The following is a 26,752-nucleotide window of genomic DNA, read 5'->3' as shown; positions in this document are numbered from 1 at the left end:
GAGATTTTTCCATTTTCAAGCAAAGTATTATTTTATCCAATAACGCTTCTGAAAGTCAATATGAGATTGTGGAGAAATAAAAAACGTATTTTATTCCGTCGTTTGCACGAGCTTGTTAGAAATATTCCAAATATAATTGTCCCAATGACAATTACTTTCGAATGAAATCAAATCCATCAGCGATGTTTCTTTGCTCGAGTGGCCAATATCGTTTTGTGTTTCGAATGGCATGGGGTTATGACCTTTTGTTTTAAAACGTCGATATCACAGAGAGGATCTCTCGAGTGTGTATCTGACGGGAGAATTAGTTCGCATGTGTACTGGAATAGCATCGAGGTACGTATCGCGAGAGAGAGAGAGAGAGAGAGAGAGAGAGAGAGCAGGCGAGCGGTTTGCTCTGGCGGTGAATTATATAGGGGGCTCGCCGCCAGAAGCAGAGCCAAGCGAAATATGTGTATACGGATGTACACACGTAGGTATATTTATTCATACACATATAGGTATGAAACGAGCCAAGCCTGTGGGCAAAAGCTGCACGGCTTTGACAAGAAGGGGAGCCATAGTCGGATCGATATGACCAGAGAGCCAGAGCGACCGACCGCGTTTGCTAAATCGATCTCCGTCACATGCATTATCGATATAGAGCGTTTGTGCCTTTCCCAGTAATAAGTCCTGCGTACATCCTCCGATAGATAAAACGGTATAAAAAAACCATATCCACTCTGTGGTTGAGTCCAAAAATCTTGTTATTTCCGAAAATACATTCGCAGTTCTGTAAAAAAAAATAAAAAACAAAAACAAGTCATTCTATTGCGTATGGGTTATGAGACGATACCATGGAATAAAATTGCTCGAAAGTACATGAATGTTATTAATCTTAAAGAACGGGTCTGGTCGAAATATCGACCACTGGTTGGTGGAGCATTCTACGTGAAAATTTCATCGATATTAGGCACAAGTTACGTGTAAAAAAAAATTTGATTTCAACATAAAAATCCCAAGCATATACGATGTTGCATTCGTTTGTAATATTCACGGCCATCCACGAGACAAAACAATGTTAACGATTTCAAAAACCAATAAATCCGAGAAATGTTAAAGTGAAAATAATCAAGCTGATAGAATCGTGTTCCAAAGCACGAATGACTATTTCTGCCTGCCAAATTCTTTCGTAATCCTGGATACTAATAAAAATCAAATACGAGCTCACATTGAACGGAGCAAGTGGAGAGAAAAACTGCAAGTGGGAGCTCGTTATAAATAGGCGTCCACGTGTAATTTCCCACCGGGGCTGGTTCGGGGCCAGAAAATTAATGTTATTTTGATCAACGACCCGAGCAGCCTCGTTTGTCCCGTCAAAAATAAATGCTTTGTACCGCGCTCGTAAACATTCGAGTTGCGACGTATGAGCGTGGAATTCCGAACAGGAAGAGGTGAGTTAGATTTTTGTCATACGATCGTATGTCCTTGATCGAGCACTGAGGATGAGAGGAGAGGAGAAACGAGGTGGGGGAGGGCGGTTGGTGTTGAGGTAGTGCAAGTTTGTGGCGTAGCTCTGTGTGCTGCAGTTATATATGACATAATACGGGCACGTATACCGAATGAAGGAAATCGAGCGGGTGCTCTTCGTGACATAAAGAGAGGAAGAGAGAAGCACAACATGGCCAGAGAATGAAACGAAGGAGATGAATCGAGAGAGAAAGAGAAAGAGAGAGGGAGGGAGGGGGGGGGGGCGAGAGAGAGAGAGAGAGAGAAACCTAGTGTGGTTGGTGTAGGTACCTCGTAGCAGTTTGCGGGAGAGGAGACGGTACGAAGAAGAGGGCAGGGGGGCGGGGGAGAATACCGGGGAGTAAAACTGAGAGTGCAAGTGCGTGACGTAACGGTTCATTCATCCCGAGACAGACGATATCCTGGTCAATGGTAAGTATGTGTTTAAACTTGGTCTACTCATACATATGCCTCTCTTGCTATGCGTATATTCTCACGGATTTCCTTCTCCGTATAAATATATGTACACCACGTATAAAGACATTTCGAGCCGCATCGTTGTACGCAGATTCTCTTCGGTTCAGGGCTACGAATGTTCGCTCCTTTTTCGTTGGCCAATATGAGTGGCCTTTTTTCTGTTGAAAAGAAAAAAAATGAATTTTTATAAACGTTGAGGAAAACGACGGGAGGTTAAATATTATTTTTGTTATTGCCCCAGAGAATTTGGAGAGTTGGATTTCCTTTTCTCTTTATTTTCCGATAGTTAAAATTCGCAGAGTATTTGCACTGAAATGAACTCCGACGAAACCTTCCGGCAAAAAAGAAAGAATTGTGGAAAGAGACTCTTGGCAGAAGGGCCTGATTCCCATTAAATTCGCACACTCGAAAATGGAAAAACACCGTTTTGCGAAGGAAACGACGAGGAAGAGTGCAGGTGTACGTCCCAAGGAGCATCCGCTGCTCAAACGCGTGCACGAAAACGTACCCAATGGAGCTATTTAAAACACCTGTCCTTTACTCCGCAGCTGTCCCTGTGAATGTTCAGGGGATGTCGAAGAGAACAGAAATGTAAAAGCACGTCCATCGATGCTTATTTCGCAAATATATCAGTCTCAAAATAAAAATGCCACTAAACATTTAATCCACTTTTCCATGAGTGCCGTGACCTATTTTGTAAGTGACGAAAATCCATATACATTTGTAAAAAATAATTTATTTACCATCAATTCGTTTATAACAATAGCCTCCTATATTTGTACATGATACTAAGCTGCGTAATGACGATAACGATTTTCGACAGAATAACAACCGTCCTCTTTACGCCTCTACTCGAAAACAACTCTGCCTCTAAAATCTTTACTCCAAAATTCATAACAACTCTACGTCTACTCATCTTTATTCCATGATCTTCGATATCTCTACTCATGACGAGATATGTTCTAAAATCATCATGAGTAGAAATATCGTGGATTAAATATCGCACCGGAATAGATGTGTTAAGGAGGGTAGACGTTCTTTACGTAAATCCACAGTTATTAAGGAGCGGAGTAGTTATCGAGAATAGCTACCGATAGAGTTGTTAACTAGCAGCTATTTATAACTGTACTCATCGCAGCTCTACTCGACAACAACTCCGCTCTTTAAACGTGTATTTGGAGAACTATTGTTGAATAAATTTACTGAGAGTAGAATCGTCAACTTGCTGCAACATATTCGACAACACTTTTACTCTAAAGATTATTATTTTATGCATGAATGACGTCTCTACTCTTTAACATGTCTGGGCGGCTGACACGATTGGATTGTATTGATTTAGGAAATTTGAGAGTAGGGCTGTTCGGAGCAGCGCTGTTTTTGAGCAGTAAAGAGGACGGTTGCTATTCTGCCTGATTTTCCTGAGTCCGATTTGGGTTTAAAAACATGAACGATTTACTGTATTACGAAATTAGAGCACGTAAGAAATAGGAAAATGAGCAGGTTTTTAGTGATCCGCAACATGTTTGCGGATTTAATGGAACGAAATAAGTGGGTAAAAATAGAAACGAATCAACATAGTTTTCGATGAACTCTAACAATGAAAACGTTCGTTTCATCGGAGTTATACAGTAGAGTCTTTGACAACGAGGAATAAAAACGAGCAAGAGAGCGGGAGAAAGAGAGAGAAAGAGAACGAAAGAATGTACCGCTCGGGTTACGGGCTCACATATGTATACGTATATTCATACGCGTCCACATGCACGCGCATATATATTTACGTATCTCTCTAATACCAAGACTCCGCGTGAATGAATAATTATATATGTATTTTTTTCTTTTTGAATAGTATTCGACGTAACCGAAGCTAACGAACTTTAGACAGCGGGTAGACAGAGATAAGCACGTTTTACTGAACGAAGGTTAAACGCCGTCTCGTTCAACGTGTTTATACGTAAAATGACGAAACTTTTTCTCTCTTCTTACTTTACCCTCTCTCTCTCTCTACCTCCGGCTCTTCCGTCTGATCGTGAGTCACTTAATGTAAGTTGGTGTATTTATAGAATCGTTTTTTTTATGCTCCGATAACGAGCATGTACCGAAGACCGAATAGTTGTCCGATTCTTTCCAATAGAAAAGTAATGTAATTCACTTACTTGCACCGTAGCACTAAATTTTTTGCCCTTTTTCACATTATCGTTTATTTTCTTTCTTCGAGCATTTACCGAACGCTTCACCCCTCGAGTATAGGCTCCCGAGGCTCCCGAGGCTCTCGACCACTGTTGTCTTTCAGATTTGGATACAGTTTTGCTTTCAAACCTTCGCTGTTCAACCTTCCATAAAATTCGGGCTTTTTGTCCTTCGGTGCGCTTCTCTGAAGCCATATGTCCAGGAGACTCTTTACCGAAATTATTGGCTGGGACTTCTGTAACTGCTTCGCCAGAGATATCGGCGGACACGATGGCGGTGACATCGGAGAATCCGTTGTTGCTCTTATTACACTTGCCCGTGCGGTCACGTCTTCCTTTCCCAATCTGTCAACAATTTATTATTCATTCATTTTACATCGTCATTTCTTTGCTACCAAGCTCAAAATGATTAAATTCTATTTCGTATAATTGAATACACTTTACGACGATGAAGATGACTTTTCTTGGATAATCTTGGATAATAATTAATTTTAAGCGCAAGTTTTTATTACGGGATTTAATTTTTTCGAATGGAATATTTATTTTCTGGAATATTTTCTTTCAACTCACCCATCGAGTTCCCGCAAAGCTTGATCAAGCTCAACTTTCTCCTTGTCGTCTTTATTTCGAACGAGACGAACTTCCAGCAAGCAATTCAAGACCTCGGCGTGCGTCGCAGAATTATTCGAGTGGGCTTTGAGAAAAGTTTCCAACTCTTCCCACAAAAGACGATAATGCTCTTCCCTACGCACGCCCGCTTTGCCACCGCCGCCACGACCGCCACCGAGAGAGGGGAGTGCGAGTGCCTCGTGTTTGGATTCCAGATGCAACAGTCCGAATATCAGTTGTTTACACTTGACGACTTCGTCCTTGGTAAGTTCCTCTTTTAACATTAATTCAGGTAGCGGGTCAATTATTTGACGAAGGTTGAACATGAGCGTACTGGATATGCTAATCGGCCAATATCGGGTATGCCGCTCCAATCGCGAGCGCATTTTCGCCAATGGACCTTCTCCGTCGTCTGTGCTCGCACGTTTCAGCGGTACCAAAATATTGTTCCGCATCAACGTCCCGAAATCCTGCGATCGAAATGTGAAATTAGAATAAGATAAATGCCTCTACTGAAAGGACCGTGTGAGCTAAATCTGGCAGAAAAAAATCTGAATTTTTCAATAAAAAACGCCCTTTCGTTCTCCATTTTTCCATGAGCTTCGTTTTATTGAATTTTCATCGTCAAACGCAGCGCATTCGTTGCATTCGATGGTGAAAATTATTGATCGAATTGTTTTGTGGTTTGAACATAGAATTCAGTGAAATTCTCATCACGCAAAAGTTTCGGTGATAAATTTCAGATACATCGTAAGTAAACCAAGAGAAAATTCATTTTCTACTCACGGTTATTCGATAATCCGTGACTCGACCTCCGCAGCCTTCGCTTATCGAGGGTGGGTCTTCGAGAACACTTCTCGCTGTTGAGAGTGTGTGGATAAATATTTCACCGCCGTGAGAGGCTAAAAGGTGAGATATAGCTTTGCCGCCACTTTTTCGTGCCATTTCCAACATTACCGACCTTCCGTTAAGCAGAAAATTTATCAAGCAGGAAGATGGTCGACTGTTAACGTCCACCGGTGTTATTCGGTGCATTGCTGTACAATTCTGCATTTCTGAGGCACTGCAACCGCGTGGAGTACACCATTTCAACGTGACTGTTTCGTATTCAGAACCTTCCTCGAAACGTCGAAAGGTTTTGACTAATGTCGAGTCTTGCGGGTTCCCACTGAGAATTGCCGAATGAGCGGTCGACGAATGGAATATCTCGACGTCGTAATTCGCCGATGAACTTGCGTTTTGCTCCTCCTTCATCGGTATTCCTGTGACCGTCGTACTTGCAAGATCGTAGTGTGATAATATGAGATGAGACAGTTTTGAGTGAAGAGCATTCGCTTTCATCGAGTGCACTTCCATCGTCAGTAAGGGAGAAATCTACAAAAATATAATAATCATTGACAATTCTAATTTTTGCCATTTCGTATTAAATCAATTTCATTTCCTTAGAATAAATTCTTCATTCAGTTTGAATTCCCTTTCTATTCATGGTTCTAATAATTCATTTCAGCAATGCATCAATCGCAAATTCATCACGCAATCTTACCTCCTGAGCACTCCTGCTGGTTACCTGAGATTCAATATTTATAGGAAAAATATTGAGAATTACAAGGTGACAATGATGAATGGGCATCAAGCTGTGAAGCAAACCATATTTTATCGTTATATTTTTGTTTTGAGTCCCGAAATTTCGAATTACCGCATAAAAGTCTCATTTCTCTGTAGTAAATTGGTACTCACTGATCGGAAGCTAAAGCAATTTTGTTTTGTTGAGTCAGTTGGCTAAGAAATATATTTTCCAGGCTTTTCATATTGATATTGTCCCTGGCACTGGTGATGCAGATCACTCTACCTCTGTTTAATATTTTCGATGGGTTTTCTGTTAATGAAGTACGTTTTTCATGTTGGACTTCTGAGCATTCTGTGAGCGCTTCTATGGCCACCCTAAGACCATGAATAACGGAAAAGTCCACGCCTGGTTGATGAGCTCTTTCAGGGACTCCGATTATAGCCATTCCGTTCATAATCTGTCAATGATATTCGTTAGTAATCAAAGGGATATAGTGAATCTGAAACTCATTGTAGTTACTTTTACTTACGTGGGACAAATTTTGTTGTAACGGACTCCAAGTGTTTAATATGTGAGCAGCATGATCGCTGACAACAAAACGAACCTGAAAATTTACAGCAAGTTGGTTGAAGATATTTGGTCATCGTTTCCTTCCGTGTTATTTTTTTAATTCATTAACATACCAATTTTCCCGTTGGAAATAAATCCCACACGATACGACAATATTCCATTGAAGATTCGACGCTCGTAGTCCATAGTGATTTACAAATAGGCGCAAGTGGAATATGATTTTGTCCACGACTTTTTAGACACTCAAACTCCAGAGGACTTTCGCTCGAAATCCCAAAGTATGGTGTGTGATCGAGCACAAATACAGTTTTGTGATTACCTGGATACATTTTTTCATTCGCATTTCCAAGTTTTACAGCTATTTAACAGGAGATGTAAATACCGGCATACATTTTATGAGCTTTGTTACATAGGTTATGTTAATTTTGTTTAGGAACAATTCGACAGCGGATAACACGAACTCCATCAATCACGGAATACATTTGTACTCCGTGGAATATAAACACCGATAACCCCACAAATATATATATAATCACATATGAATTGTACCAAATTTCGTTAAAAGTTTATATTAGCAGATATGACGGAATTATCACAGCATTCGATCGTACATCAATTTTTATATATTTTAATTTTGAGATTACTCGCTTACCGACGGACTTGTGGTTGTCGTGTTTAGCGTATTTGAGATTTTGGCGCTAGTCGTTGAATTTTTACTATGCGTTGAATCATGTTGAATTTGACAGTTGAAGAATATTCATTTGAAACAACTACCATTTAAACATTTGATTGTGCACAAAAAAGTTCAAAATATTGATACTTGTTAATAAACAATGTCATGCAATACATGTCAATCGAAATTTACGTTCTTCACTCGCGAGGTGAGTCGATGAATCATTAAATTCGAGGTTATATGTGAGCCGTCAAATTTTCGGCGTAATTCTTTTGAGCCCAAATTTTTTTTTTTTTCATTTCTTTATACTCATCGATCCTTAAGAACGGATGTCCAAGTTGTGGCTTTTCTTACTGCAGCAAGTGCCTGAAGTATAAGTGCAACTTGTCGAATGGCAGTGCAAAAAAAGTTTGTGGACGTTGTTACAATAAATTGAAGATGTCGACAAAGGATTCTCCAGCTGATTCTTCAGGATTATCATCACCGGACACGAATGACCAGTCTATGGCACCCGTTGATATCGTGAACAAGTCAGTCACATCAAATCATTTGCAAAAATAACAAATGAAATGATATTAAACAAAAAAGCCTCTTAAATCTTTTTCAGGCTCGACTCACTGGAAAATCCTGCTAAACCACCTATAGTTATTTATAAATCGGGTGGCCACTGGGACCAGTTTAAAGCTGGCTTGGAACCTGTCGATCAAGAGCTCGTAGACCGTTTAAAGAAATTGAAAGATGGAGATACACAAGTCCCACCACCGACTACAGAGGAGATCAGACGAAGATTGGCAATTCTAAAAGACCAGGATCCTCATTCCAGTCAGCAGTCCATAAATGTATGAATTGAATTTGAAAAAGGTCTCGTTTTTTTTTTCATACTCATCGATTCTGTATTTTTATTGTATTCAGATTTATCAAACGGACACAAGAACCGATCAACAAAAAGAAGACGATCTTATAAGACAGTATCTCGAGAGCTTAGAACTGTCAGCAAAAAATGATCCTGCCAAAGAAGTTGAGCAAAGATTGAATACTCTTAAAGGTTTTGATCCCACAAAGCAGTATTCATCTTTACCCACTGGTATGGATGACGAAGTCGATGAGGAAACTGTTACCAAAAATATTGTAAAAAAAGCTATGGCTGAAGCGGCACTTGAAGCAAAATATGGCAGTGAAGAACTCGAAGAACTTGAGGAAATGGAAGTAGAGGTAAAGTGATGGTTATTCTATTACCAACTTTTTTCTTGTTCCAATGAATTTATGATGCTGCATTTATTTTTATGAAGCCCCTCATTAATTCCTGCAAGATTGAAGGGCCATAGACTCGCGATGCGGTGTTTCTTGATAGTCGTTGCCTTCTGTCAAATATTTTTCCAAATGTAACCCCTAATTTATCCACTATTTGATAATAAAAAGGTTGAGGATCAATTATTCATCAGCAGCACAGAATACTTGAAATAATCATCAAATTCTGTAGAATTTGTGCATATTTTTTTTCCATGATGTTGAGTGTACAGTCCAAAAACATATACCAAAATAATGATCTGAATGAATTTTCTATAGCACGGAGGGACAGCCAGTTCGGACGATGAAGTATCGTGCTGCATGTGCGAACAAACAAAAGGCTTAGTGAGTTGCATCGGTTGTACGGGCGATCTTTACTGTGAAGTTTGTTTCGAAGACAATCATGACGATTTTGAGATGGGTAAACACAAAACAGTACCTTACAATCGAAAGAGCAATGCAACGCCAGATTGAAAATCCCATGTACGTCAATTAATATATTTTATCTTCAATATTAATGCATCGCCGAACAAGCCGCAAGATTAATTTTACTTGGAATGCATATTTTCGAAAAATGGTAATTGTGGATCGCACTTTGATCGTATTTCAAGTTACGATTTAGAATCGGAATTCCAGCTTAACGAAACTCTGAATCGCCTATTACCCGCATATATTTTTACTCGTTGTTCGTATTTTTTATGACAATTCCGTCCAGTGTTTTCGCGGCGACTACAACAGAAAATTATTTTATGAATCATCGGCCTTGTATTTGTGTATGCCGAGATGACAGGACATAATATCATCGAGCTCTGGATTTCCCCAGAGACGCAACGTCGACGTCGCGACGCAAAAACATCTACACCCTTGTTTCCACCGGCACCGATGTAACAGCGATAGCAGTATGTGTGTACGTAGATACACAGATGCGAACCCACATACACACACACCTTTTTATTTACCTCTCCAACGCACGTATTTATAGAACTATCGTTGTGCGGAATCGTGCCAACTCTTGGTTACCTCTTAAATTTTTGAGCCACTTGTATTTTACGGTTGAGATAGAATTCTACGAATGTAAATTCGATTTGTAAGAGGTGTCGTAATGATTACCGTTATTATTGTCAACTGTAAAACGCAGCAATGAGCAAAACAATAGTGATTGTCGTGATTTGTACGAAAGTGAGATTTCTTGTTTTGTTAAAATTCTGCTATTAAAATGATTTGAATTTTTGGCACTTCAGCGTTACTGTGACCAATTCGGTTTCTACCATGCTAACTGTGAACGAATAATTCGATTCACTTCGCCCAGAGTAATATGAAGTGAAAAAGAAGAAAACTTCGAATTATGCAATTTCCTAAATTGCGTTGCGAGGCAATATTTTTTTTTGTTTTTCACACATCAAAGAGTTGAGGGGGATAAAGTTAGTACGATTTTGGCAAAGGCCAATAGCAAGATCTTACTATTGCAAAGAGGTTTGATGTTATACGGATGGGTTCAGTGCCAATGGCCGAATTTTCCGCTCAGGCATTACGGAATGCTGCTACGTTCTTGAGATCGTGAGACGAGATTGCACAGTTTTTTTATTTGCTTGAAATATAAGGAGAAAGCAAAAAAAACGTAGCGAGTCTTTTGGGTCGGTGCTGGCAAGTGAGCCAAAGTCTAGACAGCTGCTCTCGTTGCCAAGCGAAACGTGTACAAGAGCACCGAATGCGGCGAAGTAGACTAATGGAAAAGCAGGAAAATGTCGTTTGGTTGAGCGATAAAAAAGGTGTTACAAAAAATTCTAATCGACACAATAAATGTTTATTTTTGTCATTGATAACGATGCTGCTATTGCTGGAAAAACTATATAAATATTTACCTCTAATGATTATCAGCGAACTTTGTAATCGACGAGTAATGCTACTCAATGAGAATTCAAATTTTTCCAATACATTGCCTAAAACGCCTTATTTATGTCTTAATACGATTGCAGCCTATTGAAATTAATGACTGTTGTGTAAGAAAATAAAACGCATTCAGAATGACGCTGAAGTTTGCAACGTTCGAGTCCAACGAAATTATTTAAAAAAAACCCCCTTCAATAATTCGATTAATTCTGCAATTTCATTTCCTGTCGAATTCGCAATTCGTAGTTTTTCAATCTGCACTGATACTTCGTTAAGGAAAAAATTGGTGAATTACAAATGTTTTTTCCTCGTTCGTTTCGTTGGACTCCAACGTTGCAAACTTCAGCGTCGTCATTTAGATATAAATGTTTCGCATTCACTGTGTAAAGACAAATGTTGATTTTATATATAACATGTTCAAGTAGACGCACACGAAATAAATGAAAACAAACAAAATAATAATAAAACAAGAATAATGATTATTATTATTATTTAAATTATACATTCTGAGTTTGATACACGTTCATTTATGAATTTTTTTTTCAATAATAATTAGGCTAGGCTTGAACATAGTGAAAAGGAGTCGAAACTCCGAAGAAGATAAGATGAAGATATTTTCCTTCCCGAATCCAAGGAAATATTCGGAAATACGTTATTTTTTTTTATACTCTCAAAAACTCTTGTCGTGGAAAAAGATTTCTGTCGTAGTAAACTACCTCGACAGAAGGCTAATAAACTGAGACGAAAACAAATGCTGATAACGGCATCACAAATGAAAAATAACTTATCACGACAAAGTTTCGTATTATAATATCGAGTGCAGAAAACTCGAATTACTTTTAATTCGTACGTTTCAACGCAACAGGTTCTCAGAAGACATTTTTCGTTATATAACCATTATTTTAAATAACGATCGATAACCCGACGAACGGACGGGTGCTTCGTTTTTACAAAGTCTCAGTCATTGTTTCCTTTTTTTTACATTCTCTTTTAAAGATCGTTCATTGAATCAACAATTCGGACGAAGAAGATTTTTCCATCGCCCGGTAGGAAAAAGAAAAATAAGTTGTAGATCCTTGCGAATCACGAAGCTTGTCCTATTTGGTGGCGTTGGTGTCGTGAGATTCCGGGGCTGGAAGAGGAATAGCACCGTCGGAAATCGGTGCCTGTTGCTGCTTAAGCTGCTGCTGCTTTTTCGTTTTTTTACTCTTCTTCGCTGTGTTCGGTGACTTTGGAGTTTCCACCTCCATAACCGTCGTTTCCGGTTGGTTAACGGGCGGCGTTCCCGACCCGGTAGCCGGTTGTTCCGTTTCTGCATTCGTTTGGATTTCCATCGAGCCAACCGAAGAAACTTTGGCGACCGGCGCTGCTGCAACTTCCATGACGACGTTATCCCGTTGACTAGCCTGATCGCAGGTTGAACTTTCATTCTCAGATGCGGTTGTTGTCGCTTCAACTACCAGCGACGCTGAGAGTGGCTCTTTGGTTGGTGAGGATGGTGCGGCCGGAAGTGGATCGGACTGTCGTTGCTGTTGTTGTTGCTCCTCGTCGTTTCCCGTATTCTCACTCTTAGCAACATTTTCATCGTTGACGATTGCCGGTTCCGCATTTTCCGGCGTTGCATTTGAGGCCTCGGGCGTCTCCTGCTGTATTTCCATTTTATTCTCTGTCGCTGGTGCTTGATCGTTCAAAGGTGCTTTTGATTCCAATAAACTAATCGAATCCTGTATACTTTTAATAGCTTGTTTACGTGCTTGCCTAACATTATCTTTGCCCTCGGTCTCGATATCGTCCAGCTTAATGAGTTCCCGTGTGAGCATTTCATCAAGATATATGTATTGTTTGTCCTTTCGTGACTTTCCATTCCATTGGATAACTTGCTCGTTCAACGAGTCAACTTCTTTTTGGACTTCTGCTACTTTCTCCAATGGATCTTTTGGTTGTTTCTGTTTTCGTGGTTGTTCCGGGGCCGGCTCTGGATGTTGTTGTTGTTGCTGCTGCTGCTGCTGCCGCGGCGGGGCTTGATGGTGTTGAGGTTGCTGTTGAGGTGCAGAATGAGTTTGTTGTTTGTAGTAGGGGCCCTCATTGTGAGGACGTTGAGACGAAGGTCTGGGCTCCGTTTGCGGTTGACGGTAAGGTCCTTGCTGACGAGGTGGGCTCTGTGATGTGAAGGGTTGCTGCTGGTGCCTCCTGAATCCAGGTTGTTGGAAGCCCTGGGGACTGTAAAATTCTTCCTCGAAATTGGGCAACCAGTCTCTGGCTCTTCCACCGGTGTAATGTTGATTGAAGTGGGACGGTCTGTGAAATTGTGGCGGTGTCGTGAACTGCGGATTGTGTTGGAAGTGCGGGGGTGATTCCGTTCTCGGAGGTTTAGCGTAAGTCCAGCCAGGCCCGTCGTTCTGATCGTGGTCAATGTTTTTTGGTACAACGGGCTCGTCGCGACCTTCAACGAATATCGGTATGTGCCTAACGTTGCTCTGCTGTTGAGGTTTCTGTTGCGGAGTCGACGTTTGCTGCTGCTGCGGAGCCTTTGAAGCGGACTTCTCGTTGCTGGAAATCGGTTGACCGAATTGTGGAGTTATGTCGACTCTCGAGACGAATCTTTGATTCGGATTTTGCGGTTGTTCCGATTGTTTTATTCCGGACTCGTTCTGTTGTCGATTTTCCGGTGGCGCTGACATCGACCTCTGGCCCCGATTGTTGTCGTTCATTCTCTCGTCGTTCTCCATCTCGTGACGGTGCTGACCAATGTCAACCGTGTTCCGCAGACCGTACTGCGGTATCGGATTCCTCCGAGTACCGTGAGTGTCAACGCTCTCTCTCGGTACCGATTCTCCTTGGCTCTCCTTCGAATGTACGTTGCTCGGCGAGTTCGAGGGCTCCCCGTGCGAGCTGACACCGCTCGCTCCACTCGCCGCACTCGTCCCGCTGCTTCCGCTCGTTTGACTACGCGCGTCTTCGTCCGGCTGGCCCTGATACGTCGAAGAACCACCGGAATCTCGGCGACGACGATTTCTCAAAGAACCGGTGTTGCGAAATGCTGGAATATCGCCCCAGGCCGATCCTAACAAATGGTCAGCGAACTCCGGATGTCGCGATGCCAAATCGTCCAAATGCGAACGTATGTCACTGCTCCGACGACCAAAACCCTCCGCGTCGTCAAACGGGAAACCCTGCAATGTCAATATTCGAAACGATATTATTTATCGAGGAATCGCACAATTCGTATTAGAAGGACAGATTAAATATTTGAATTTATATTTTTATTTAAAAAAAAAAAAAAAAAAAAAACACAATAACGACATTCATTCAGTATTATTCAGCATCTATTAATACCCAGTCAAATATTTCGAAAGTAAATTACATTTCGCAACTGGAGATTCATCGTCCACTTTATTATTTCTCATTAACGAGTAATGTCAAGAAGAAAAATGTGTTTTTTATTGAACGACTCGATGCGTGTGCGTACATTTTTACTGTGAACTTTCGATAAAAATTGTGTGTTGTATTCCCGTTGCTTTCACATTTTCCAGGCAAAACAACGATAAATAGTAAAATATAAAAATAGAAAAATACACTTCGCTGTCATGCTCAGCAGAAAATGCATCCGGTAATTATCTGCTGTGCATGAAATCGGTATGACGCCGAAGTTTCCAACGTTGGAGCCCAACGAAATGATAAAAAAAAACTCTCCAATAATTTCAGTAATTCTCCTATTTTGTTCCCTGCCAAATTTGCGATTCGTAGTTTTTCAAGCTGCACCAACAATTCGTGAAATAAAAAATTGGCGAATTACGAACGTTTTTTTCGTTCATTTCGGTGGACTCCAACGTTGGAAACTTCAGCGTCGTAAATCGGTGAAATTCATGACGCGAGTAGTTCTCGTAACGGTTCCGAATTTTCGAATCGTTCAATTAAGGGCTCAAACCTAGTTAGAATTTTCAGAAAATCGATTTTTTTTTAATTCCATTTTTCGGAAGTATACATATTGAAATTTTATAAAGATCCGAGCTGTCTAAGTGTACTTTTGAGCGACGTTTACTTGGCTGGCTTTGTTTAAACGCGTTTTTCTCAAAATTACGTTTTTCGACGGCTCGTTGATAAAATCTCCGAAACTATTCAACCGATCCTTACCAGAATTTTACCACGCGTTCTTTGTGACTGTGGCTATGCGCACATCATACGAATTTTGAAATTTCGAGTGGAACTATTTTTTCTTTTTGCAAAAAACGATGAAAAAAGCGTGCTTTTTTCGTAGTTTTTGGGAAAATCGCCGCCGTTTTGTAATTTTTGAAAAAATTAGAAATCGTATACGCGTTACAGCCATTTGCTGAATCTAAAGCTATTTTTTTTCTCCGATCATCCATTTCAGAGATTTTTAATATCAACAGCGCACACCCATTTTTTTGGACCTGTCCAACACTTTTTATATCCATATTTATTATTTATACCAGTTAAAAAAATTCGTGAAAATAGTTTTTTTTTGCCGTCTAATTAGGGACAGGGCCCCTCAGTGATTGAGTTGATAAATGGTATAAATGTAGCATTGCCGATAAATCAATAGCGAAAACAACAATCGTATTCGCCACGTAAATTCAGTACTAATATTTTAGCCTGTGCGAAACGTGAGGTATTTTCGATTACGCCAGAAGTGGATTGGACTCGCGTCTGGTTTCGTATTAAAAAAAAGAAAAACCACATTAACGTGGTGTGAGAAAACAAAAAATCGTGGAGTAGCAGCAACAGCAAACGATGCTCAACGCATACCGAGAAGATACTCCGAGTTTATTTGTAGATATATAGTCAGAGGGAGTAGGCGGAACGGCTCGTTCAACGTCACAACCTCAAATTTTTCTTCTCCCTCGTTTTTTTCTTACTTGCCAATTTTTCGGTAGCAATCGCCGCTGTTTTTTCGTCTTCACAAATGGTACACAGCTTTCTCTCGAAGAAATCAGAGCCTGCGCGCGTTACACCTCCTCTTGCCGGATAAAACGACGACGAAGTTTGCAACACGTCGGAGTCGAACGAAATGAACGAAAAAAACATTTGCAATTGACCAATTTTTTATTTCACGAATCATTGGTGTACGTTGAAAAACTAAAAATTGCTAATTCGACAGGGAACAAATTGCAGATTTACTAGAATTATTTGACAGTTTTTTTATATCATTTCGTCGGACTCCGACGATTCAAACTTCAGCCTCATATAAAACGATGAATATTTATGAATAAACTGAGATGGGAGGCTCGAGACTAAACTAACGAACGGACACTGACCTTAGCGAGTTTCTGCTTTATCGTTTCTTTTCGATTTCGCATCTGAATAAACACACCAGGTCATATTAAAATAAATGAATAATACGATTTGTCCTTAGGAATGTATGAATCATGCGACGCATACGTGACTTTGTGTTCCTTCCAGTCTGAAAAGCATGCGATCGTTCTTGTTCTGCATCTCGCTCGAGATTTTCAATTCAACGTTGTTATTTTCTTTTCTCTCGCGCGCACAGGCACAGCGAGTAGGATCGGAGCCGAGTATATCGCCAAATAAGTAAATTCGACGCGGCAGTCTAGCAATTATAACGAAAAGTTGGAGCGCGTGCACATTGGTCGAGTTAACGATCGATTTCTCGGTACACGCAGCTGGCGCTTTTATTCATCACCGTTGTACATCAATTTTTTTCCTCAACCTTTGAATCCAGAGCAATTTCGTGCTCTCTGGAATTCGTCCATCGCGTGCCGTGTATCCCGATTGCGTGATAAAGTTGGAAGCGATTTTTCGGAATCTGAACGAACGGAAAAGCAAAATTTAAACGACCCTCCAATTCCAGCGATTCTCCAATTCCCTGCCGGATTATTCGTAATTCGTTGTTTTTCAAGCTGCACCGATACTTCGTGAAATAAAAAACTGGTGAATCACAAATGTTTTTTCGTTTCCTCGGACTCCAACGTTGCAAGCTTCAGCGACGTAAAATTCAATATTTTGACGAGGCCGAAAAAAGTCGTGAGGAAAATCATTTTCGCCCAACTTCGACGACGCAGATCACTCGCGCAAATGCACAATTACAGAGATCGCTGAACGAAACGCGCTCATCATCCTCGTACACGTCGAAAGGATATTAAAAAAAATAATAATAAAAAAAATAAAAAACGTTTTCCGAGGCCGGTGCGCGCTACATTCCCCATCCGGTCACCTCGCCTTTTATGAGGATTTCCTCGATTGTATATTTTCTCTCTTTCTCCCTCCTTCTCCACCTCTCTTCGCCGTTCTTTTCTCATTTCGTTGAGGCCTCTGACGACGCCGACGACGACGCGTTCCCGAGCCACGCGCCTGCTGTTTCTCATCGTCATAGTCCCGGTGATGACGTACACACGCGGACAACATAATCTATATCGAGTATTTTCGATGCGGCGCGTGGGCGTTCCAAATAATACGATTCATCGAACGTAACTACACGGAGAAGTATAATCGTTGCAGTTTTCACGTCACCATCGCCGTTCTTATAATCGCGTCTTTGATTTTTAGGTCTTTGATATTTACAAATAATTCAACAATTTTTCTTCAATTTTTATCAATCTTTTCATTTCCCGGACGAGACTCGGCGGCCAGGATCAATAATTATTTACAGCTGCGAGCAATGGCTTGTTTTTCTGATGAATTCCGCTGTCAACGAGGAGAAAATCGAGTGTCGCGGAAACGGTCTTTCGACACTGTACGTGTCCAATGAATTATTCACAAAGGGTCCGAAAGGACGAATAAGAAGTGGGTGAATGTCGTTCCATCGTGTGTCTCGTAAACACGTTGAACGCTCTTTTATTTGGGTCAGGGCTCGAACGTGCAGAATATACGCGCGATTCGCCACTTCGCCTCACTTCGTTTTCTCGATTTTCATATTGATTATGCATTCTCATTCGACGATTCGCCATTGGTCAACAGACGCTTGTGAGGAACGAGCAAGAGTGGCGAGTCGAATATTTTTCTTTTGTAAAATACATTGGAAATGGATGAACCGAGATCGAAAAGTTGATAAATGTTTTCCGAGGGATCGAGCTCAAAATTCCTTCCTTTTTTCACAACTCGGAGCTCGGTGGAGATTCATCATTCGAGTGTATGAACTCCTGTGGAGTTGAAAGCCGACGTGGTCTCGCGTGCGGTACGACCAGGGCCCGTATAAGTCCAGACGAACGGTTATCCCTCCTCCTCTGAGGTACAAGTTGAGCAGCGAATTAAAAGGAAGAAAATAGAGATTTCCTTTTTTTTTTTTTTTTAGAGAAAACCGGTTGCTAGGTTTCGACAAAAGCACCCGCCTTCAACCATCATTTCGGCCAAGGAACAATAATAATTAAATGATTTTTGCTCGTAAAATAAGGCACATGATCGTTAATGAAGGCACTGAGAGCGATCGCGATATCGAAGAAAAATTGAATTCCTTTTCGATTTGAGGAAACAAATTAATTTGCGATGAGATCATTTTTTATCGAGTTTCCCATCTCGAATTTGATTGCTCCAGTTTTTTAATCACGGAACACGTTCGAGGACGGATCGATAACGGATTGATTGATCAAAGTTGTGCTAATCAATGGAAAAATGGTGGTAAATATTTACAATAGAAATTTTTAATTATCTGTTTAAAATTTTTTAAATTTTTTCCTATTTTTTCTAAAAATCAACGCTTCTGATTATCCGATCAAAAATTTAAAAAATTTTTTTGTTCAAAATCTTTTGCTTAAATTGGTCCTAATTTTTTTTTCAGCATTATTAGTAGTAAAAAACGTTATGGGGCTTTATTTTGCGGAGGAGGAAGGTACGAAAACCAAAAAAAAAAAAATGTATTTGAAAAATCCGAATGAAATTTCGGTTTCCTCGCTATCGTCACCAATGAAAATGATTACGATTAATTATAAGAATGGGGAAGATAGAGAAAACACAATTTTGTTTTTATGAACGAAATTTCAGTTTCTTAGCCACTGTAATCATTCGTTCTTTCAGTATTCATTGTTCCAAATCCATACAACCCCTAAAATGTACAAGCGTTAGAAGTTGGTTCGGTCTGAAGCATCATCTTTCGATGTGTGTGCGAAGTCGTTGGCTGGGACGCGAACATCTCCTGAATTCGTATTTTGATTTTCCAATTTTTCCCCCTTCGTGATTTTTTTTCAGATTTAAAATGAAAATTTTCAATAAAGTTTTTACCTTCCCCCTCCCTAGAATTAATCGCGGTATTATTTTGTATCAGTGACAATGCTTAAAGAATAATTTGCCATGCTTTTTAGCGAAATCAAGTATTGTAAATATTTACCATATTTTTTATAAACTTGTATAATTTTATTGTTAAAACGAAGATAATTGATCGATGATTTCTGAGCAGCGGACAGATCAGAGAACAAGAGAGCATCGGCCGTTCAACTTTATCGTGCACTCTTTTCTCACGGGCTCATCGTTATTTATAAATCGATGATTCGCTCGAGTAAGCAACATTCGCAATCCCGATCTCGCATGCTTTGTAGTACCAGAGGCAGATCGCCTTATTCATTCTTCTCATTCTTATTTTAATTCCTTCGTAATTGCGCGTTATATAGATCGCGTCGTCTCTCGATGGCCACGAGACAAAGCGAGAGAGAAAAGATTCATCGGAAATCGATTGCACAACGGATTTGTCAAGATCATTCTACCTACCCGGTGTTACAGCTCATCGCTCGTGCTCTCGTTCCATCGTTCCTCACCCCCCCGCCCCCACATTCGTTGCGCAATTATAATCCGCGTTTATCGTTTGGTGATAAACGCGTTTTGGGATATTCATTTAAACGATAAATTTCGTTCGCTCAAAGCCGCAAGTGATTAAGTTAATTATACATAATGCAGAAGTAATTCTCTCAAAATTTGGACCGTCTAAAAAATTTTTAGACAAAAAACGACCATCTCCTTTACGCCTCTACTCGAAAACAACTCTGCCTCTAAAATTCCGAAATTCATAACAACTCATGACGCTGAAGTTTCCAACGTTGGAGTCCAACGAAATGATCGGAAAAAACTCTCCAATAATTCCAGTAATTCTCCTATTTTGTTTCCTGCCAAATTTACGATTCGTTGTTTTTCAAGCTCCACCCAACGATTCGTGAAATAAAAAATTGGTCAATTTCAAACGTTTTTTTCGTTCATTTCGTTGGACTCCAACGTTGGAAACTTCAGCTTCGTTAACAACTCTACGTCTACTCATCTACAATCCATGATCTATGACACTGAAGTTTGCAACGTTGGAGTCCAACGAAATGATCTGAAAAAACTCTCCAACGATTCCAGCAATTCTCCAATTCTCTTACCTGCTTAATTTGCAATTCGGAGTTTTTCAGTCTGCACCAACGATTCGTGAAATAATAAATAGGAGAATCACAAATGTTTTTTTTGTTAATTTCGTTGGACTCCAACGTTGCAAACTTCAGCGTCGTTGATCTTCGATGTCTCTACTCATGACGAGATATGTTCTAAAATCGTCATGAGTAGAGATATCGTGGATTAAATATCACACCGGAATAGATGTGTTAAGGAGGGTAGACGTTCTCTGCGTAGATCCGCAGTTATTAAGGAGCGGAGTCGTTATCGAGAATGGCTACCGATGGAGTTGCTAACTAGCAGCTATTTATAACTATCGCAGCTCTACTCGACAACAACTCCGCTCTTTAAACGTGTATTTAGAGGAGAACTGTCGTTGAATACATTTACTGAGCGTAGAATCGTCGACTTGCTGCAACGTGACTCTTACAAATCTACTCGATAACATTTCCACTCTAAAGATTTTCATTTAATGCGTGAATAGCGTCTCTACTCTTTAAGGAAGTTGAGGCTGTACAGTCATTTTTTTTACCCAAAAGTTATGACCTGTACCTTTCAAAAGTTAGGCCAGTTTACAGTTTGGCAATGTTGCATACACTTTAAAGAAAAGTTGGGGAAAAAAGGACGAAAAACTGGTGAAAGCTCAGTCGAAAACACGAACAGTAACGATCCTAGTCTGAAAAAACTGCACGGAAAACAGATTATTATTAATATAATCTTAGCAAATCTCCTAATAAATCTGAAAAAAATTGACATTATTCGGCAAGCCTTGCTCATGTTGCCCAAAAAATTTCATATTTTTAGATCATTTTTAACGGAGATATCACTGAATGTGTCTTGACTTCCATAAGATTACATGTTATTTGGGCCAAATTGTTATTGATTTTTCTCAGCAACGACGCTCCTAAACTGTCTGAAAATTTAACTGATTTTTTTTTACACTTCACTTTATAAGATGCAATCGGTTTAAAAGCGGTGACATCATTTTCATTCTAATGCCTCAACTTCCTTAACATGTCTGGGCGGATGAGACAGATTATTAATGACGAAAGAGGAGACATTGGATTGTATTGATTTAGCAAATTTGAGAGTAGGGCTGTTTGGAGCGAGCAGTGTTCTTTTTGAGTAGAACCGTAGAGAGGACGGTTGGTATTTTGCCAGCTTATTAGAGGCGGCACCAACGACGTTAAACGTTTTTTTTTCTTTCTTGGTTAAAAACGACGATAAAAAAGATTGATTGTTCGGTGTCGCAACGACAAAAGTTAGCACTCAAACAAGAGTTGATTTTCTCAAAATGTGAGCTTGGAGAAAAAACATCTGAGGTCGTTCCGATGGTTTTAAAAACTTTTTTTTCCTTCTATTTTTCGTAAACGTTTCGAGATAAAAAAAATGGTTCGCTTTGTTTCGCAGGTTAGCATATCCATGCTATGGGCGTTCCATCAATAAAACTCCTCCCCGATATTCGTTTTCCCGTTTCCTAGTTTTCCTCAGTTTTCTCATTGTCGTCTCATCCGCAACGATTCGTCATTCTCAGATCAATCGTATTACAAAACCAGCTGTTCGCGTACCTCGCACGTGAATAAAAAAAACCAGCGCGATATCAATCAAGATTGCTGCTGCTCGATAGCGATAGCGATACAATGAAAACTATGTTTTTCATTGTAGACCGTTGCGTGCAGTCGCGATCGGTGGACCGTGGCACAAGGTGAACCTTGCAAATAGTTACAACCACATCGGACATACGTGCGAGTCTCGCGAACATTCGCGTACAATATTCGAGACCCCTATATTTTTGGCACGGCGTTGAAAATTCATCAACGACGATTCCGACAGAGTCACAAACTCGCACGATTTTTCTCATCCCTAAACACGCACAATTGCCCCTGCTGTGCTAATCTCTGATTTTTGACCTCGACGCTTCACGATCCGAGCATCGCGATGACGGACATCGAGTTAAAACAAAAATAATCGGCATAAAAGACCAAAAAATTCATGCGTTTTCTCAAAAACCTACTATTTTTTTATCAACTGTCAAAAAATCGCGCACGTGCGCGATTCAAACTTTTATTAATTCGTATACTCAAGGTATTCCTTCCGCCAACTCGAATATTCTACAAATAACTCATTTTAAATTACAGTTGAGTAAAAGTGCGTGCGAATAAATTGGCGAAATTTCAGGTCAGGTTATCGAACAGTTAATAAAAAATTAAAACTTTAAAAATCGTTAAATACGTTATTTCGTAAAATGTAAGGAATCCATAACGACGATAAAAAAAAGGGTTACCGAATGCTTAAGGAGGGTGGATCACGAAATCAAAATAATCAGAATTTGATAAAATTTGGTGATAACATTCTTTGGCATCAAGTACACAAATACAATTTTTTTCAAATTTTTTTACCACATTATTATTGCATAATTGAGCGTTACATCGAAGTTCTCATGCACGAGATGTATAACTGTATAAATGTAAGCTCTATGCTTATAGATGTGAACTTTAGTGTTCAATTGCTCGAGAGCTATGTGGGAGAAAAATCTAAAAAAATTAATATTTTTAAAGAATACATTTACCAAATTTTATTAAATTCTTATCATTTTGAAATTCTTCATATTTTTAACATGGTTTAGCATGGCAACATTGTATCGTCGCGATTCACCCTCCTTAAAAGAGATATCAACGATACAAGTTGGAAAAATTTTATTGGATCGAATTTCATGAGGTCCGTAAAATAATTTGAAGACGGTTTCGATAAATATGCAACTAAAAATCTGTAGAGTCGAGAGAACGCAAACATTTTGTCGGCAGGAGAAAAAAGGTTAATTGTATCGAATTTTGGTTTCTGAAGAAAAAAAAAACGGTCTCGACCCATCAATAACTGTACAGCTATAAAATAAAAATGTCTATTTATATTCGGGTATGCAATGTATTCAACATCAATAGACGTGTATTTGTCAGAATGACTCGGAGAAACTATTTAGACAGAGTAACATTCTGAGGTGTAGATAAAGTTTTGGTACGCCCACGTGACAAGTGTCAATTCTCTTTCGGTTCCGTGGTCGGCAGCTCTCGAGATCGTAGTCGTCATCGACGGCGACGTCGACGTCTGGAGAGTTACCGCGCGCTGGCTCGTTCTGTTTCTTTTATTACTAAAACCGGTTTCATTAATTTTTTTTCGCACGTCTTCGAAGTGCTCTGTAAGCGCGCCCGCGCGCGATCTACGAGGTAAAAATTTGTCTTCGGTTTATATATTTGCTCAAACGATTTTTTCTTGTTCGTTGTCTGGCTGGAGGTTCGAGAGGGAAAAATACGAGAGTCTTACGATTGGATCATCTACGAGAATATATTAACGAGCTGTACGTCAAAACGTAATCGATAGGCGACGAAAAAATGGGAGACGAAAAACACAAGTGCCTCGGTTTCCTCTCTCACTTCCTTCTTCTTTGTCATCGCTGTTTTCACGGCAAACATGAGCTATGATTTTTCACCGTATAAGGCGAAGTAACCATTCGTAAGGCGAAAGAAAGACAAAAAGGCTTTCGCGGAATCGAAAAATAGTCACGCGCGCCTTCGCGACGCTCGTTCCAACTCAACTTTTTTGTTTCCCATCATTTCTCCGTTCGCTCGGTGTGCTGAATTTTTGTAAGCAATTTTGTTCACGTCAAAAATAAATATTACTGTCGTTCAAGTCATCCCCGACGTTCGATTAACTGAGAAAAACAATCGACTTTCTATTTTCAGTTTAAAGATTCTTTAATGAGTGGAAATCCAAGAATAATTACGCAGATTTCTGTTTTCGAAACGTTAAACACACGTCCTCGACGGGGACACTAGCGCCATCAGATGGCGTTGAGAATATCGCTACTGTTGCGCTGCTCGCGCGTTACGCGCGTACACTTCCGAATTATTATTAGCAACGCGGCACGCGTTCCTATAGGCCCGAGCTTCTCGCTCCATCCAAAAGCCGTTTTTCCCTTTCCTCGTTTTTTTACGATCAAGTGTTCAATACTTAAATAAACACTGACTCAAAAATATGAGAATTCGAGACGAAAAAAGTGAAGCGATGTCATTGGTCGTTTCGATACGGCGAAAAGTGGAAAATGTTAACCTCAAGAATCGTCGACGAATGCATCTCAGCCGTATGGACTACTAAATGATTCGAATAAAAAATTTCGTTGCAAACAGTTCGCACTGCTGTATAAAAAATATGGACGAAATCATCCGCGATTTTACATTGACATCACACTTATCCATGTGAATTTGTGTCTATAGAACAAGGTGGCGCATAGTTTTTTAAATAGCATGGCGCAACGTGCTCTCCCGGAAGGTGAATCTCGAATATTCTCGAAGCATAAAGAAACTTCTGAAGCAACTAAAGCAGAGGTTATTGTTTCAACGATTAATCCCAAAACCAGAAAAAAAAGCAATAGACGTACGGCCGTTTTTCACGATTCGATAGATTCTAACCTCAAATTGAGCCGCGGATTATATTTCGAGAATGTGTGGAGACTCGAGAGGGGTGTAAATACGAGAAAAAAAAAACGGACTTACAGGAAACACGCGGTCCAGATCGATTCCTCGTCCAAATTCGGATGCGTGGTCCACGACGACAGGGGAATCCATAATTATAACCCCGTGTAATACAATTTAATCCGTTACAGTCGATAATAATTTATGTTTGTGAGAAAGTCAACCCCTTCAGATCTTTTGTCTGATGTTTGCAGCAACGAATGTGTAACGGATGCTCTATATAAATAGATGTATAGCGAACGAAAATACAAAAAAAAACGGTAATAAAGCTCGCTACGAAAATCAGCTGGCAACTCTGTAGTTATTGACGCTGTTGTTTTTTTGTTTGTTTAAACGCGTTCGAAAAATGCAACACACACATGGATGCCACACAGCTACGATAATCTCGCCCTTCTCTCCCTTTATGTAATTTTTTGTTTCTTAAAGAATTTGAACGTGTCAGTTACCGGGTCAAGTGAAATATCGTGTGTGTACTCTTCGTGTCCTTATAAATATGTCATCTGACGTTTCTCCTCGGAATTTCACACCACACTCCTCGTGCAAACGTCCGCGTTCCTTTATTACGTAACTTCAAGACGCACGAGCCAACACATTTGTATAGATAAAAAAAAACTAATAAAGCGAATATAATCGACACTCACAACCCGCAATAAACTCCCAATATTATCGGTGAAAAGGTTTTTCTCCCTTTCGATATAATTTTATATGACAGTTTTGTTTGCTCAATCCCCGACTGATCAGAGCTCGTATATCACTATAGAGATCGGATAATTTGCACTTTCAATTCGCACGATACGAATCGCTCAGAGTCGATAGCGTTACTGACAGCCGCGTCTACGGCGATTCAATTCATATAAGCGAAGGGGAACTCCAGGGGCGCTTGCGCATTTAGAACAGACTCGAATACCAACTGAAAATATTCACTCACACTAGGAAGAATTGAAGCTCGATCTCCGCCGCGTAGCTTCGGCATTTGCCGACGTGAACTCGCTCATGCACACACGCACACACACACGTCGAGGAAACATGCATGTGTGCGCGCGCCTGAGACTCTCGTTCGAGTCTTTGCCGAGGGTGTGGGCGCTACGAAAACGCCAGAAACTTCTCGAACTCTACATATATATGAGCCAATGGTACTCTCGGAGGTTCTAGAAGCTGCGGCAACGTTTCGCTAACCGCGCGCGCTAACCGTACCTAGCGCTGACGGACTCGAGGGCAATGTGGGTCACTTTTGTACGAGGAAAGATCGCTCATCTTTTATTGTTATCGTACGAATTGGAATTTTCAAAATCACACACGGATTTGGTGAAAACAGGGACTAGCGAAGTGATGAAAAAAATGTTTTGTTGCTGTTGAGGGGTAAAAAATTTTTTGATCGAGAGTAATAAAATGCTCATACAATTGTGAAGCTCAAGCGACAATCGATACTGCTTTTCGCTTTTCGCCCTTTCTTTCGTCGGTGATGTTTTTATTCCCAAGTTCCGATCGACGAGTGGTTTCGTGCAAGGTTTTTGCAGTGGGATCGTCGGTGTACCACGCGGCCGTGTGCAGAACTCGCTCAACTTATGGACCATTTATAGCAAACGCGTTTCCCTTCGTGAGATCCGTGGTCAGGGATATCACGCAGGGACACGTATTTTTTTAGCTCCCTTGCTTCTTCGATTTCGCGAATCTTCGCGAGACGCTAAAATTGATTGAATATTTTTCGACGGTGTCGAAAAAGCGTGCTTATTGTTTGGAGTTGGCTCACGAGCCCGGCGTAATAAAAAAAACTTGTAAACATCAACGGGAAGCTTCGTGCCGTGAATCCCTCCGGTGCGATGACATTGGCACTATCATTTTTTCGACCTTGACTCTCCCAGAGGCCTACTACGTGTAGGACGTAAAAAGTGGAATATTTAGGCCTGAACCGGTGGCCATAAGGAATAAGCGTTCGCTTGGCTCGAGCTGGCCCCAAAACGGAGAAAACTCGTCGACTAAGGAGTCGAATAAAAAAAGTGTATAAAAAGATCGTATCTCGTTTGGGGTGTCCCACATTGGACTCAAGGGCGATCTCGGTTCATCGTGAGGTGCGCTTTAGCTTGAAGACTCATTCGCAAGGTTACCAAACGTGAACAGACGAGAACCACATTCGTTTCAGCTCGTTTTC

At 40.3% G+C, this 26,752-nt stretch overlaps 3 protein-coding genes across 8 annotated transcripts in view; 1 reads left to right on the top strand and 2 right to left on the bottom strand.

Annotated features, from left to right (window-relative positions):
• Positions 1 to 2,681: 2,681 nt before the first annotated feature.
• On the bottom strand, positions 2,682 to 7,668 carry asun (integrator complex subunit 13 asun). Of its 3 annotated transcripts, none has more exons than XM_043424645.1 (8): positions 7,550 to 7,668; positions 7,011 to 7,216; positions 6,857 to 6,931; positions 6,498 to 6,784; positions 6,304 to 6,394; positions 5,547 to 6,134; positions 4,722 to 5,230; positions 2,682 to 4,496 (listed from the first exon to the last, which is right to left on the bottom strand). In XM_043424645.1, the coding sequence occupies exons 2-8, from the start codon at positions 7,056 to 7,058 to the stop codon at positions 4,196 to 4,198; spliced, it is 1,899 nt and encodes a 632-aa protein (XP_043280580.1). In that variant the 5' UTR covers positions 7,059 to 7,216; positions 7,550 to 7,668; the 3' UTR covers positions 2,682 to 4,195. The 3 variants fall into 3 exon arrangements, with proteins under 3 accessions (XP_043280580.1, XP_043280578.1, XP_043280579.1); XM_043424643.1 differs by lacking the exon at positions 7,550 to 7,668 and adding an exon at positions 7,288 to 7,543; XM_043424644.1 differs by lacking the exon at positions 7,550 to 7,668 and having other exon boundaries at positions 7,011 to 7,543.
• Positions 7,642 to 10,923, top strand: LOC122413953 (abscission/NoCut checkpoint regulator). Of its 2 annotated transcripts, XM_043424652.1 has the most exons (6): positions 7,642 to 7,778; positions 7,895 to 8,100; positions 8,178 to 8,409; positions 8,483 to 8,782; positions 9,137 to 9,340; positions 9,573 to 10,923. In XM_043424652.1, the coding sequence occupies exons 1-5, from the start codon at positions 7,731 to 7,733 to the stop codon at positions 9,329 to 9,331; spliced, it is 981 nt and encodes a 326-aa protein (XP_043280587.1). In that variant the 5' UTR covers positions 7,642 to 7,730; the 3' UTR covers positions 9,332 to 9,340; positions 9,573 to 10,923. The 2 variants fall into 2 exon arrangements, with proteins under 2 accessions (XP_043280587.1, XP_043280586.1); XM_043424651.1 differs by having other exon boundaries at positions 9,137 to 10,923.
• The window catches only part of stv (starvin), a 32,197-nt gene continuing 16,084 nt past the window's right edge, over positions 10,640 to 26,752 (bottom strand). Inside the window, exons 1-2 of one of the 3 annotated variants that reach the window (XM_043424641.1) lie at positions 24,625 to 25,437; positions 10,640 to 13,920 (exon numbers count right to left, since the gene is read on the bottom strand). In XM_043424641.1, the coding sequence (XP_043280576.1) occupies positions 11,845 to 13,920; positions 24,625 to 24,696 (2,148 nt within the window). In that variant the 5' untranslated portion in view covers positions 24,697 to 25,437 and the 3' untranslated portion in view covers positions 10,640 to 11,844. Of the gene's footprint in view, positions 13,921 to 24,624; positions 25,591 to 26,752 lie in introns of those variants that run through there. The other 2 variants (XR_006261669.1, XM_043424640.1) reach the window with 2 other exon arrangements.

This window comes from Venturia canescens, chromosome 7 (assembly GCF_019457755.1).
Source record: "Venturia canescens isolate UGA chromosome 7, ASM1945775v1, whole genome shotgun sequence".
NCBI lineage: Eukaryota > Metazoa > Arthropoda > Insecta > Hymenoptera > Ichneumonidae > Venturia > Venturia canescens.
The sequence above is the reverse complement of the archived record's forward strand: the minus strand, read 5'-3'. Positions and strand labels throughout refer to the sequence as shown.